The sequence below is a fragment of the Squalius cephalus genome (genome assembly GCF_949319135.1).
Source record: "Squalius cephalus genome assembly, chromosome: 13".
Taxonomy (NCBI): domain Eukaryota; kingdom Metazoa; phylum Chordata; class Actinopteri; order Cypriniformes; family Leuciscidae; genus Squalius; species Squalius cephalus.
In genome coordinates this window covers 21131347-21144812 of record NC_137134.1, presented here as the reverse complement: position 1 = coordinate 21144812, position 13466 = coordinate 21131347, and the positions used below count along the sequence as shown (strand labels likewise).

General features: G+C 33.1%; 2 protein-coding genes across 5 annotated transcripts; one reads left to right on the top strand and one right to left on the bottom strand.

Moving 5' to 3' along the window:
* Window positions 1-1132: 1132 nt before the first annotated feature.
* Window positions 1133-6485, bottom strand: cts12 (cathepsin 12; the record flags this gene model as incomplete). Of its 3 annotated transcripts, none has more annotated exons than XM_079889706.1 (8): window positions 1133-1263; window positions 1497-1602; window positions 1684-1852; window positions 1948-2169; window positions 2565-2729; window positions 2902-3024; window positions 3367-3524; window positions 6411-6485. In XM_079889706.1, 7 exons carry the CDS (start codon window positions 3463-3465, stop codon window positions 1164-1166), a joined length of 984 nt encoding a protein of 327 aa, XP_079745832.1. In that variant the 3' UTR covers window positions 1133-1163. The 3 variants fall into 3 exon arrangements, with proteins under 3 accessions (XP_079745832.1, XP_079745830.1, XP_079745831.1); XM_079889704.1 differs by lacking the exon at window positions 6411-6485 and adding an exon at window positions 6184-6337; XM_079889705.1 differs by lacking the exon at window positions 6411-6485 and adding an exon at window positions 4464-4839.
* On the top strand, window positions 6156-12926 carry ankrd29 (ankyrin repeat domain 29). Of its 2 annotated transcripts, none has more exons than XM_079889708.1 (10): window positions 6156-6554; window positions 7233-7343; window positions 7422-7520; window positions 8744-8842; window positions 8923-9021; window positions 9292-9390; window positions 9508-9606; window positions 10588-10683; window positions 10773-10871; window positions 12600-12926. In XM_079889708.1, the coding sequence occupies exons 1-10, from the start codon at window positions 6543-6545 to the stop codon at window positions 12681-12683; spliced, it is 897 nt and encodes a 298-aa protein (XP_079745834.1). In that variant the 5' UTR covers window positions 6156-6542; the 3' UTR covers window positions 12684-12926. The 2 variants fall into 2 exon arrangements, with proteins under 2 accessions (XP_079745834.1, XP_079745833.1); XM_079889707.1 differs by having other exon boundaries at window positions 6387-6554; window positions 7419-7520.
* The last annotated feature ends 540 nt before the right edge of the window (window positions 12927-13466 follow it).

Below are 13466 nucleotides of genomic sequence, written 5' to 3'. Positions count from 1 at the left end.
GATCAGTTTCACTGATGTATCAGCATTTAAGCTTGTTATGACCACAGATCAGTAATTATCATCAGCTCTCGCTATTAGGCAACCCATACTTTGGTGATAATATAAGAAAGCACACACTATCAGTTTTAAAAGTTGTGAGAAAGTTGGACACGAAAGACTATTTCGTCGAATTTGTTTGATTTTTGCCTTCGAAAAGGAGAGACGCTATTTTTTTAAACTTGAACTGATCGATAGAGAGTTGCACAACTCTTTGAATTGAGACATTTGATTCGCGAACTCGCGATCTATTGAGTCGTTTGGTTCATGAACTTTGTTCAACTGAATCAATTCGTTGGTTTCCAATTTTGTTTTGAAAAGAAAAGTGGGTCATTGGAAGAAATTCTGAATCATAATCTGTGTTTCGTCAAATTGAATATATAATTACAATATAGTTTATGTTTTTAAAATGCATCAAGATGCCCTCAACTCTGTTTGTTTTTATCCCTGTGGTCATATTTAAGATAATTTTATGTATATATATATATATATATATATATATATATATATATATATATTTTTTTTTTTTTTACAAAAATATCAAATTAAATAATATAAAATAAAGATACTTATTGCTGTGGTATCAGTAATAAAACAAACATTTGTGTGTTAAACTGCAACCATAAGGCAAGGAGGCAACACATACAGAAATATATAATAAAAGAGGATGCTTGGATGGTCAGCATCTATAAGATGATGTTTGCTCTTTCTGTGACACACACCGCTGCCCAACTTCGAAGCAAAAAGCAGAATGAGTGAGTTGCACGCAAGCTTATATACCCATATGTCCGAGGTAGTGGCTTGTCATGCAAATCTCACACACCAATGTCTTGTTTTAGCGATTGGGCTCCCAAGTGAGATCACATCAGTCTGCCAATGTAACATTGAACTTGACTGACTGATAGGGAACAAAATTATTATAGTTTCAAAAACACACATGAAAAAAAAAAAAGAAACAGTAGAAGAGGTTGTGTGAAAAAATCTGACCAAACACACCTTAAGATGGCCTGAAAACATGATCTGTGGCAAGAATAAAGTACAGCTCTGTAGTGTAAGTTGTACTAGTGCCCTAAATGAACTGATTTCTGACACAATTCAGACTTCATAAGTCTTTATTGGAAAATGTTTCACATGATGGGATAAAGAGCATAGCTGGCGATCCCGCAAGTGTTTTTGCCATTGCGTATCATTCTCATGTAGCCTCCTTCTCCCCATCCTGTACCCCAACTGAGAAAAGAAAGGAAAAGACCAAGTCACACACCTAGGAAGGAATTACCCTGCTTTTTTTGGACATGTGTCCTGAAACATGGTATGAAGTAACTGTTCTATATTTTGTTACCGTAATCTTCACTACAGGTGCACAACATTTAAATAGGTGTGTTTAGTTTGTTGTGTTGTGTTGCCAGCAGTGTACGAGGTGTTAATGTAGTCATAAACCTAAATGATGGGTGTTCTCTTACCTGTTTTTGATTATCCAGTAATCTTTGCCCTCCTCTGAGCCATAACCAACCACAAGCACAGCATGGTTGAGGTTGTTAGGGTTACAGTTAGATTCCTTGTAGATTCCTATAAATATAAATGATAATTATATATATTTATACTTTTCTTTTCAGATTGGAAATAGAATCAATAGAAGTGAAATCTTACCTGAACTGTAGAAGAGGAAGCTTGGATGGTCGGCATCTATAGCGACGGTGATTGGACCGACGGTTGCCACGGCGTCAGCCAATGCCTGCTCATCTCCGGCCGGGATGAACCTGTAATCACTGATTCTGGCAACGATTGAACTTCTGTCATAGAAACAGGGCTGAACATCCTGGTAAAACCATAACCAAAAAAGATACATTCAGTTTGGCCATCTCATATCTCATACAGTCTACTTCTCTAATTCAAACGAACAAGATCTCTCACCGCTGACGTATAAGGGTAAGTGTCAGAGCTCTCCAACCCTTTATAGATCACATAATCATAGGCGTTGGCCATCCAGGCTCCGCTGCAGCCGTACGTGCCATAAGACCTGGAGCAGTCCACCAGCTGCTGCTCGCTGAGGGACACCAACTGCCCCGTCCTCTTGAACACTTGGCCTTCGATGGCACCCGTAGTGCTAAAGGCCCAGCAAGACCCACAGTATCCCTGAAAAAAATGACAAATCAGTCTTTTTAGCACCAAACATACAGTAGAATAATCCCAGCTAATATGGAACATTCTCAGTGCTTTGGCTAACGTTTTGGGAAGGTTCTCTCATTGTTAAGAACAAAAGTTATTACGGTATCGTTATAGAACGTTCGTTCAAAGTTATCTTGTCTTTAAAAAATTTCTCAAAATGTTAGCACAAAAACGTTATTATACATCATTCATGGAATATTTTTTCCTGAAATGTTTAGTTGGACTTTCAGAAATAACGTTTTCATAACTTAATGGCAACGTTAGCAAAAGCTAGCTTATATTTTTGTTAGCTGGGGTGACACTTTGGAATAAAAATAAGCATATGAATGATGATCAACTAAGAAAATATAAGAGAATCCCACCTGGTCTTTGACTTCAGTCACATATCCCTGTGCTCGATAGTCAACATTGGTCAATCCCAGTCTGTTAGCATTTAAACTGAGCGTCTGGGCGGATGCAATCTTTCCTCTTCTGTCTATCGGGCCATTAATTTTGGCACCCAGCAAGCGGTTATACTCCATACTAGTCTGAAGAGAACACAAAAATCAGGCCAGATATCATCTTGGACCACATTTTGTACATAATGACATCCACACCACTAGGTGTCAGTATAAGACCACCTTTAACAAAGCTAATAAAACAGTTTCTTATAATGTTTATAATTTCAATAGGGTCGTTTCTTCAGTCGTTTTTACTTACGAGGTCACCGTATTTGTTCATTGCCATGCTAAACGTTGACAATCCGAAGCGAAAATCATTGTTGTTTTTCTCAATCATCCTCATGTTTGTCTCCCAGATGGTTTGTCTCTGATTTTCATCCCTCTACAGTTATAAAGTGAAACTTCATAAGAAATACAAACAAAAATGCAGTGCATAATGGACAGTATAACATATAATAATCTTAACAATAGTAACTAAGTGACTTAAAATACATGTTTATACAGAGTTAAGTAAGTGCCTCAAAAGCACAATAGTGGTTCAAACTTTTCAATTAAATGAGTTTTTAAAGGAACAGTTTGCCCAAAGCTGACAATTCAGTCTTTATTCACTCGCCCTCATGTCTTCGAAATGCCTTCTATTGTATTCCAACATGAGTGAATAACAGAATTTTTATTTTTGGGGTGAACTGTCTTTTTAAGTCACACACGAACGACCATAACTGACCTTTTCATCATAGGATATTTCATGGACCTTTTTCCACAGCGTCCACTCTGAGGCGACCTCCTCTTCTGAATCTGCTGCCCCCTGCAGAGGCGCCCACATCAGGAGCGCAAACACGGCCGCTCGACTGAACAGCGCCACCCAGTGTGCTTGATAGGTATCTATGCAAAAGACACATTATATATATATATATATATATGAAAAAAATATTTTAAAAAATGTGTAAAAAACTTTTAATAAAATAAATAAATAAATAAATAAATAATGAGCCTAAACTTTTGGTTCAGCAATTCAATTTAAATAAATGTTTATAACTTAATATTTAACATAAATATTTTAACAACTGAACTTGTATATAATATTTACACCAGGTCCAAAATGAACTTATGGTTATTTGCTTCACTAGATAACATGAAAATTCAAGGTTTTTTTTAAAGTTTTTTTTTTTTAATTCTTATTCTTAAATCGATTCACTTTTACAAATAAATAAATATAAATACTGAACATAGTTTAGTTTACTTTTTTTGGTTCAGCAATTTAATTTAAATAAACATTTATAACTCAATATTTAACATAAATATTTAAACAACTGGATGTTTTTTCAGTTCCTATCCTATAAACTGATTCACTTTTACAATAAAAACACAAACAAATAAATAAATAAATAAACGAAATAAATAAATAAATAAAAATACTGAGCACAATTCAGGTTGCATTTTTGGTTCAACAATTCAATTTAAATAAATATTTAAAACTAAATATATAACATAAATGTTTACACGACTGTATTTGTTTATAATATTTACACCAGGTCCAAAACGAACGTTTGGTTATTTGCTTTTTGAGTTCTTATTCTAAGACTGATTCACTTTTACAAACAAACAATATATAATTGTTATACTATACTATACTATACTATATACTATAATTATAACTAACATATAATAAACAATGAGCACAATTTATGTCACATTCTTGGTTTAACAATTCAATTTAAATACATATTTATAACAAAATATTTAAGATAAATATTTAAACAACGGAACTAAGTCGTATTTACACCATATCCAAAGTTCCTATATGACTCCTTCCAGTCTTACCGAACATGTTGATGCACAGGCTCTGCAAAAAGCGGTTGTCTTTGCGTCTGGAGTTTTGTGCAGATGAAACTGCAGCATGTCTTCTGCATTATATACCTTCATACGGACTGAGGACTGAGTCAGCGAAGTTTGAATGCCTGACGTGTTTTGTCTGACCTGATTCTTGTTTGGAATATAATGAACGTACTACTACAGACATTATATCCTTAAAGTATAGTCCAGCCACCCCAAGGCCTTTATTACGGGGGTGAATGCTGAGTCATCTGTCTTTCTTGTTCTGCAGTCAGGCTGTGTGTTCTTCAGTGCTGTCATAATTTAGCCCCATTATTACGGTTCATCCCATGATTGCCTCTGCAGGGCATATTTTGGGGCTTTTCATTATAAACAGTCTGTGTTGAAGGGCAGGTACAGGTGAACAGAATTACGATTTGCCTTACAAAATTACTTTGCCGTATTAAATGAAAAGGTTAGACTTTTTTTTTTACTATAGCCTATTATTACATTACATTACATTGCATATTATATTATTATTATATTATAGCCTATTGTATTTATATCCTTTATTTTTACTAGACTATTTTTATATTATAGTGAATAGCATCACAATTTTCCTTATACTTTGCTGTATTACATAAAAATAAATATAATTATTATACTATATTGTTATATTATATTTTTATACTATAGTGCATAACCTTACAATTTTCCTTACAAACTGTATTAAATAAAAATAAAGAAAATATTTTTTACCATAGCCTATATATTTTTTCTATACTATAGACTAAATTATATTATATTATAGGCCTAAGTAAATAGAATTTACTTACAATTCTCCTTAAAAAGAATACATTGTTGAATCAAAGAAATAAATACATATTTCATTACTATAGGTTATATTTTTATTACTTTGTAATAATTGTATATTATATGTATTTATTATCTTACATTTTCCTCACAGATTACTTTGCCATATTGAATAAAAATTATAAATACAAAAGTTATTTTTATCTTTTGTATAATGACTTGACCCATTTAAACTTTAAAATATGAGAATTAAATTAAATATGCACAATTTATAGAATAGGCTATATCAAAAGTGATACAGACCCCCAAAACCCCCCATTTTAACAATATTCATTTTCTTTTTCTTATTATGGGACAAACAACACATTGGTATCTAAATATCAGACCCTTTTGTAACAATTATCAAAAAAAATAATAAAACGCTTTATGTAAATAAACATCCTTTTTTGCCTTTTAATCAAAATCCCCTCTGACAATGGCTAACTAGATATATCTTTTAAAATTATCTAAAATTAGGGGTCTCTATTTTATATAACTGAATCTATATATATATATATAATTTCAAGTCGGATCATTCGAACATTTCAGCGATTCTTTTACGTCCTGAAGCAATTGCGTCATCATTAACTTACTTCGTTCTTAACAAGACTTATGTCTTTTTTCACTGTTTTATTTGTAATTGTAACATTTCTTGTGACACGTTATTTGGCTATTAAAGTCACTTATTTTTCGCCTCACCAGTTTAATCCTCGGTTTACTTTATTATATCTGCTCAATTATCAGTTTTCGGCTTACTCTATTGACTATTTCACACAAAATGATTCTCGGTTTAATGAGTCGGTTTTGTCAACTGATTCATATGAAAGATCCGACTCATAAGAACAATTCATTCAGGAATCGAACACATCTTACTTACCTTCTGTGGTGTAGGCTATGTGTGTGTGTGTGTGTGTGTGTGTGTGTGTGTGTGTGTGTGTGTGTGTGAGAGAGAGAGAGAGAGAGAGAGAGAGAGAGAGAGAGAGAGAGAGAGAGAGAGAGAGAGAGAGAGAGAGAGTGTGAGGAGGGGGCATACAAGTGAATTCGCAGTTGATGCAAAAGCTGCTCGCTCATGTTCGTGCTGGCTCGGTTCCGTGTAACACTCACTGCGGTAAACAAGACCGTTAATCCCCGTTCATTCAGTTCTTCACTGGGGATGAATGAGCGCTGCGGACGGACATTATTATAAAAGGGACACCGCGTAAACCAGCAAGATGAAGCACGAATGAGATTCCTAGGATGTCTTTCAAGGTAAACATGAACATTTACTTGGGTAAAACATTATTTATTTAATCTAAATATGTCTTACGATGAATACTTATAAACGTGTCACCGAATAACGAATTTAGAGTTTTCTATCAGTCACGAGCGTCTTTATGGCCTGATGACGAGGGTTCGCCCACCCCGCCCTTCCAAAATTCACCATGGTAACCGTAGCTTACGCTAAAATATCGCATACTAATCATGGTACATTATTTTGGAATCTTTGCTGTCATTTTGTTTAACAGGTTCATATTTTACACTCTGAATTAATATATTTTATTTCAAAGTCATTTATATTAATGAAATAGTACTGTCAAATCGATTAATCGCATCTAACATAAAAGTTTGTAGCCTATTTATATACGTGTGTGTGTGTGTGTGTGTGTGTATACACAATCGATTTGACAGCACTTAAATGTTTTATTTAAATTCATTTAGTGCTTTTATTCTTTTCTTTTTGCTGATATTTTATTCAGCAACATTACTTTTCTAATGTTGACTAAGAGGAAAGGGGATTTATGCTGATATTGACATTCGACAGTCCTTCAGTAATATAATAATGAGTAAATAACCTGCATTTAACATCCACATGTGATCTCTCTCTGTATAAATGAAGATTGTACGTGTTTGTTTGTGTCTGATTCTGCTTGTTTATGTGTCTGACAGAAGGAGACTCCTCTTGCCAACGCTGTGTTTTGGGCAGCAAGGAAAGGAAACTTGGCTTTGCTTCAGCTGTTGTTGAACAGCGGGCGAGTGGATGTAGACTGCAAAGATTGTGTATGAACTACTTTCTTGAATGTTTCACAATGCAATCAGCATTGCCATAGGATAATGCTTTATGGTGTGTTTCAGCAGTACGGCACCTCTGCACTGATGGTGGCATCTTACAGCGGGCATTATGAGTGTGTTCGGGAACTCATCCTGCAAGGTGCAGATATTAATCTGCAAAGAGAGGTATGCATCTCCAGCATGCTTACATTGGTATTATAATGGACAATTTTATGTAGGGCATAAAGGGCATGCAGTCTGTGACAGTCTTAATTTAAGTCTCGTATTAGTAGATATGAAGATATTATACATCTTCACTTCTCAAGCTACAGGAAAATATCTGTCTAAACACAACTATAAGATTTTATTTTATTAATAATTTAATTGGATACTTTTATTTTATTGTTATTTAATTTATTATTTTGTTATATTATTATGTTTTTAATTTAATTAGATTTTTTTATTAATTGATTTTCATTTATTATAATGTTTTAAATTTTTGTATAATTTATTAAATATTTTAATCTAGTGTAATATGTATTTGTTTGTTTGTTTTATTTTTATTTACTTAGATTTTTATTATATTATTTTAATTTTTCATTTCATGTTATTTTATTTTAATCTAAAGTCATATTTATTTATTTTATTAATTATTTATGTAACTTAATTTTATTTTGCTATATAATATAATTGTTCATTATATTTATCATATTTATTCATTTCTTTTTAATTTTTAATTGAATGTAATGTAATCTTATGGGATTGTTTATTTTATTATTTTATTTATTTTTATGTTTAATTTAATTATATGCTTTCTTATATTTATTCATTTAGTTATATTTTTATATATTTTTTTGTAATGTTACTTTAATATAACGTATTCTTTTTATTTAATTTCATTTATGTATTTAATCATTTATTAATGATTATTTATTTAGCTTCAAATAACATTACAATAAATAAAAATATAAATCAAATTAATAAATATAATACATTTATTATGATAAAAAAATAAAGGAATAAATAAAGATATGAAAACATTACAAAACTTTTTATAAAATAATAAAATAAACAAGCCCATTAGATTAAAATAGCATTAAATAAAAAATAATTAATAATTAAGCTAATGTAATATTTTTGTATTTGTTAAAGCTGTTTTAATCAAATTTATTTATTTATTTTTTATCCTCCCTAACATTTCTGTTGACATCTACCCAGCAATAAGCTGCAGTGAGAGTTATTTTTGTCAGACCTAAATATAGATACATAGCTAGAGTGACAAGTTGTTAATAGTGCAGTAATGTGTGGTAATATTACTCTCCCTCAAACGGGTGTGTAAGTGCTGCTGATAACATCTGAAGTGTGTTTGTGTACCGATGATGACGCAGATGATGTCACTGTTCCCCCAGACAGGTTCCACCGCCCTCTTCTTTGCTTCACAACAGGGCCATAATGAAATTGTCAAGCTCCTGTTCGAATTTGGAGCGTCCACTGAGTTTCGGACAAAGGTGCGGTATGTTATTAATGGAAGAAAGCTGTGACTTAGAATAAACGTGATCATTCAGAACTGACGGTTTGTGATCTACAGGATGGCGGCACAGCGCTCTCCGCAGCCTGTCAATACGGTCACTCCAAAGTGGTGGACACCCTTCTGAAGAACGGCGCCAATGTCCACGACCAGCTTAACGTTAGTCAACACGTCTCTCTCTCCCATGAGGCCGGCCGCGCTGTTGCTCTTTAAAAGCCGTAGCTGCTCATGTTTGTGCCAGTTCCTCTAGGGTTTCTGCTGATTCAGTGCTCTTAGGAACGGGATAGGACACAGTTGGATTGATTTTTACCTTATAGCCCAAACATATGTTTGGGCTATATGCATGTTTGGGAGAGAATTTGGTAGAAATATTTGTTTTAGCAGTTGAATGTCTTTATCTGTCAAACTTCTCCATCTTCTCTGTTTCAGGATGGTGCAACGGCCTTATTTTTGGCTTCCCAAGAGGGTCATGTGACTGTAATACGTCAGCTTATGTCAACTGGGGCTAAAGTCAATCAACCTCGAGAGGTCTGATTTATGATCATGGCTCACGCATTGTAATTTCTGTTTTTCATTAGTGGTGTTTGGTATGCTATTATGATTTTCATTTTGTTTTCTATGTTGATTGTGTTTTTTGGGCGGCAGGATGGCACGGCTCCGCTCTGGATGGCAGCCCAGATGGGACATGACGAGGTGGTAAAGGTTCTGCTGCTACGAGGTGCGGACCGTGATGCAGATAGAAAAGTATGTTGAAAACTTGGTTAAATTATTCTCTCTTTTTGCAAAATTCCAGTTTGCAGTAGCTCCATATCTCTACCCAAATATTTTGTTTTATTTTAATATTTGTTATATTTCTTTAATTTTTAGCTCAAGTAAATTTATTTAATAGAATTTATTACAATTTTATTTAATTATTTAATTTGTAATTGTTTATAGAATGAATTACTATTTTTCTTAGTGCTGAGCAGAGATTAATCGCGATTAATCGCATCCAAAATAAAAGTCTGTTTACATAATATATGTGTATGTTGTGTATAATTATTTTGTATATATTAATACACACACATGCATGTATATATGTAAGATTTTTTTATTTATATATAAAATATTTATATATAATATAAATTATGTATATATATATATATATATATATATATACACACATATATATATATATATATATATATATATATATATATATATATATATACAGTATATGCAAATATTTGTTAAATATATATACATGCATATGTGTTTATTTATATACAAAATAATTATACACAACATACACATATATTATGTAAACACAAACTTTTATTTTGGATGCGATTAATCGTTGCCCAGCACAAATTTTTATTCAATTTACTGTTTTATTATTGTTTTGTTGTTTAAAGTAATGTTTTGTCAATATTTTTTATTATTTAAATCATCTTTTAATTTCATATTTTTTTATTAATTACGGCTTAATTATTTTTATTTAATTCAATATTTATTATTATTTTATTGTATTTTACTGTTATTTTTATTTAATTCAATATTATTTTATTAAACTTGTTTTCCACAACATTTTCTTCATATCTCTACCCAAGCTTGAATCAAACAGTTCAGCCAGGTGGAAAAGAAGCTTATTAAAAATGCATGAAATGTTTGACAAATGCCTCATTTATTCTATTATGCTGACTCTGAGTCTCCCATGGCTGTAATGGCTTGTGTTTCTGACTGAAGGATGGTTCCACGGCTCTGTTCAAGGCTGCACATAAAGGATACTGTAACGTCATTGAGGAACTGCTCAAGTTCTCTCCCTCACTTGGCCTTCTGAAGGTACGAGAGACAACATCTGACATCAGTAAAAACAGTCTTTACCCTGCATTTGATGTGTGTGTCTGTGTGTGTTTTGCGGTGTAATCTAGAACGGTTCTACAGCTCTTCATGCCGCCGTCATGGGCGGGAATCCCAAAACAGTTGCACTGTTGCTGAAGGCAAATGCCGATCCAGCTTTACCCAACAAGGTCAGTTTCAGACGCGTGGATATACATATTTTAATTAATAAATAATTATGCCAGTTGTCCAAGCACATGAATACTGCAATTTATGTATGGGGTTGTTTTGAACAATTTAAATAAAGCCTGGGTAGAGATAATGAGAAAATATTGTGAAAAATAAAATAAAATAAATAAAATGTTTTATATATATATATATATATATACTTTTTTTTGAGAAATACATGTATTTTATATATATTTATATTTTTTTAATTTATTTTATTTTATTTTATTATCCACAATATTTTCTCCATATCTCTACACAGGCCAGTGTTATTTTAGTTTTTATTTTAGCTTTATTATAGTTTTATTAATATTTTGAATTAGCTTTTATTTTTATATTTTGAATTTTCATGTTAATGTTATTTAAATTTTTCATTTCGTTATGTGTTTTTGTCATTTTTAAAAAAAATTTTTTTTTTTTTATATTGCTATTTAGTTTTCATTTATTTTTATTTTAGTGCTTCAGCTTATTCCAGTTTATTGTTTAATATATCGATATATTTTTATAAATAAATAATTGTGTGAATTGTCCGTGCAAATGAATAATTATGCAATTATTTGACCAATTATTTGACATTTGCATGATTCTTGTAGATAAAACAGGTGCTTTGTCTAAAATTAATACTTAAACCCCCAGTTTCACAGTCAAGGCTTAAGCTAGTCTCAGACTAAAATGCATGTTTGAGCTGTTTTAACTGAAAGTAACTTGCACTGAGATATCTTAAAATATGTCAGTGTCATTGTTTCGTCTCAAGATGCACACCAGTAATGATTATTCTCTAAGGCATGTTTATAAAAGATACTTAAATGCCCTAATTGAACTAATGCCTAATCCTGGCTTAATCTAAGCCCTGTCTGTGAAACCAGGGGCCTATACCATGAAGCCGGTTTAGGTGGCTAGCCAGCCATGTTTCAGTTTAGTTTGCGCCAACCCTGGGTTTTAGGCACCATTAAAGTGGTTTGGCTTTTAGCAGTGTTTATCGCCATAGTAACTTACGCTCCACGGCTAACCTGGTCCGGGGCAGGTTATGTTCCAGGTAAGAGATCTCAAACCGAAATTGGACCAATCAGCTGTGAGCAAAGGATAAAGTCACTCTGTTTCTACTCCAAATTAAACGTCAACTTCACAACTTTTACTTGCACTGATATAGCAAGACTTTCTTTTAGTTGTCGTCTTTCATAGACAACTATTTTCTTCTTGCTGTGTAAATTTGTTTAAATTCTTAATATTTTTCTCTCTCGTAATATCCTGCAGAAGAGAGAAGCTTCTCTCGCGAGAAATGAATTTTCACTCTTTCTCAGCATGTGATTCGCTGTTCGCTACTGATGTCACACCTAAACTCAGGATCAAAGCCTGAGTTGACAGAGAAAGTTGATGATCAGCATCATGGTACCAACAAAGCCTGGTTGAATTGGTTTGGTTTTGTCAACTCGAAACTAATCCTGTAACCCTGAGTTTGTTCAACTACCATCATGGTACAGGCCCCAGGCCAGATATCTCTGGTATTGTTATATTGTTCTTATCTAGCACTGCCATCTACTGGTCAGTGTGGTATAGTTTAAGTAGGCCTATTATGAATGTACTGCAGGCAGTAGCTAAAAATAAATCAAATTCAATTCATAGTAGACAATGAAAATTGAGGTTTTGGCACTATTGTACCACGTTCTGATGCAATCACATTATCTCTACAGAACAATGAACTGCCAGAGGATCTTACGAAGAACGAACGCATCCTAAGAATCCTGCGACTGCCGATGCTGAATGGAGGGAGTTGATGACTGCTGTGTTTGTTTTTATGCCCATGAAAAATGAATGCACTATTTCTCCATCCCAGGAGACTGCCTGCAACATATTTCCAGTCTCGTTCAGTGGATGCTTGAAGCTTCAGACCGACAACACAAATGCACTGAAAAGCAGAATTGCTTATTCTTCATCCTTGAAATGTTATGACATACTGTATTAATGTCATTGGCTTTTTGTTTTCAGTCTAACGCATTTATTAAAGGTGCTGTGTAATATTTTTTGACTGTACAAAAGCATAAAAATACCAAATGTTTGCAGATATTTAGGAAACATGCTAAGTTCAAATAGTTGTTTCTTTGAAAAACAAAGCTACAGCCAGTTATTCTACTTTGAAATTTGAGTTCCGTGTCGGAATGTCCGGTTTTGTTTTGGCCTGTGTGACTCCGCCCACTGCCAATTTATCCATTAGTATTTCGACATCCCGTGTTTGCCAATCGGCGGAAAACACGGCGATGGAAGCCAGCAAACAAACCAGGTCAGAGATCGAAAATTCTACTCGACCTAAAAAGCCTCGGCAATAAAAACATTGCAGACCTATACATTAGCTGATCAAGTTATAATGCAGTCTGCAAGGCTTTCTATTGTGAAGTACGCTCGTTTCTGTTGTGTGTCCTCAAATCTGTCAACCCGCCTGAGCGTCGAGTCTGAGGGGGAGATGGCGGGAAAAAAACTTCAATATTTCAACCGCTAGATGTCAATATTGAGTAATACACCTTTAAATTTGCAGAATTTATGAGAAGCAGCAGTTTATGCTA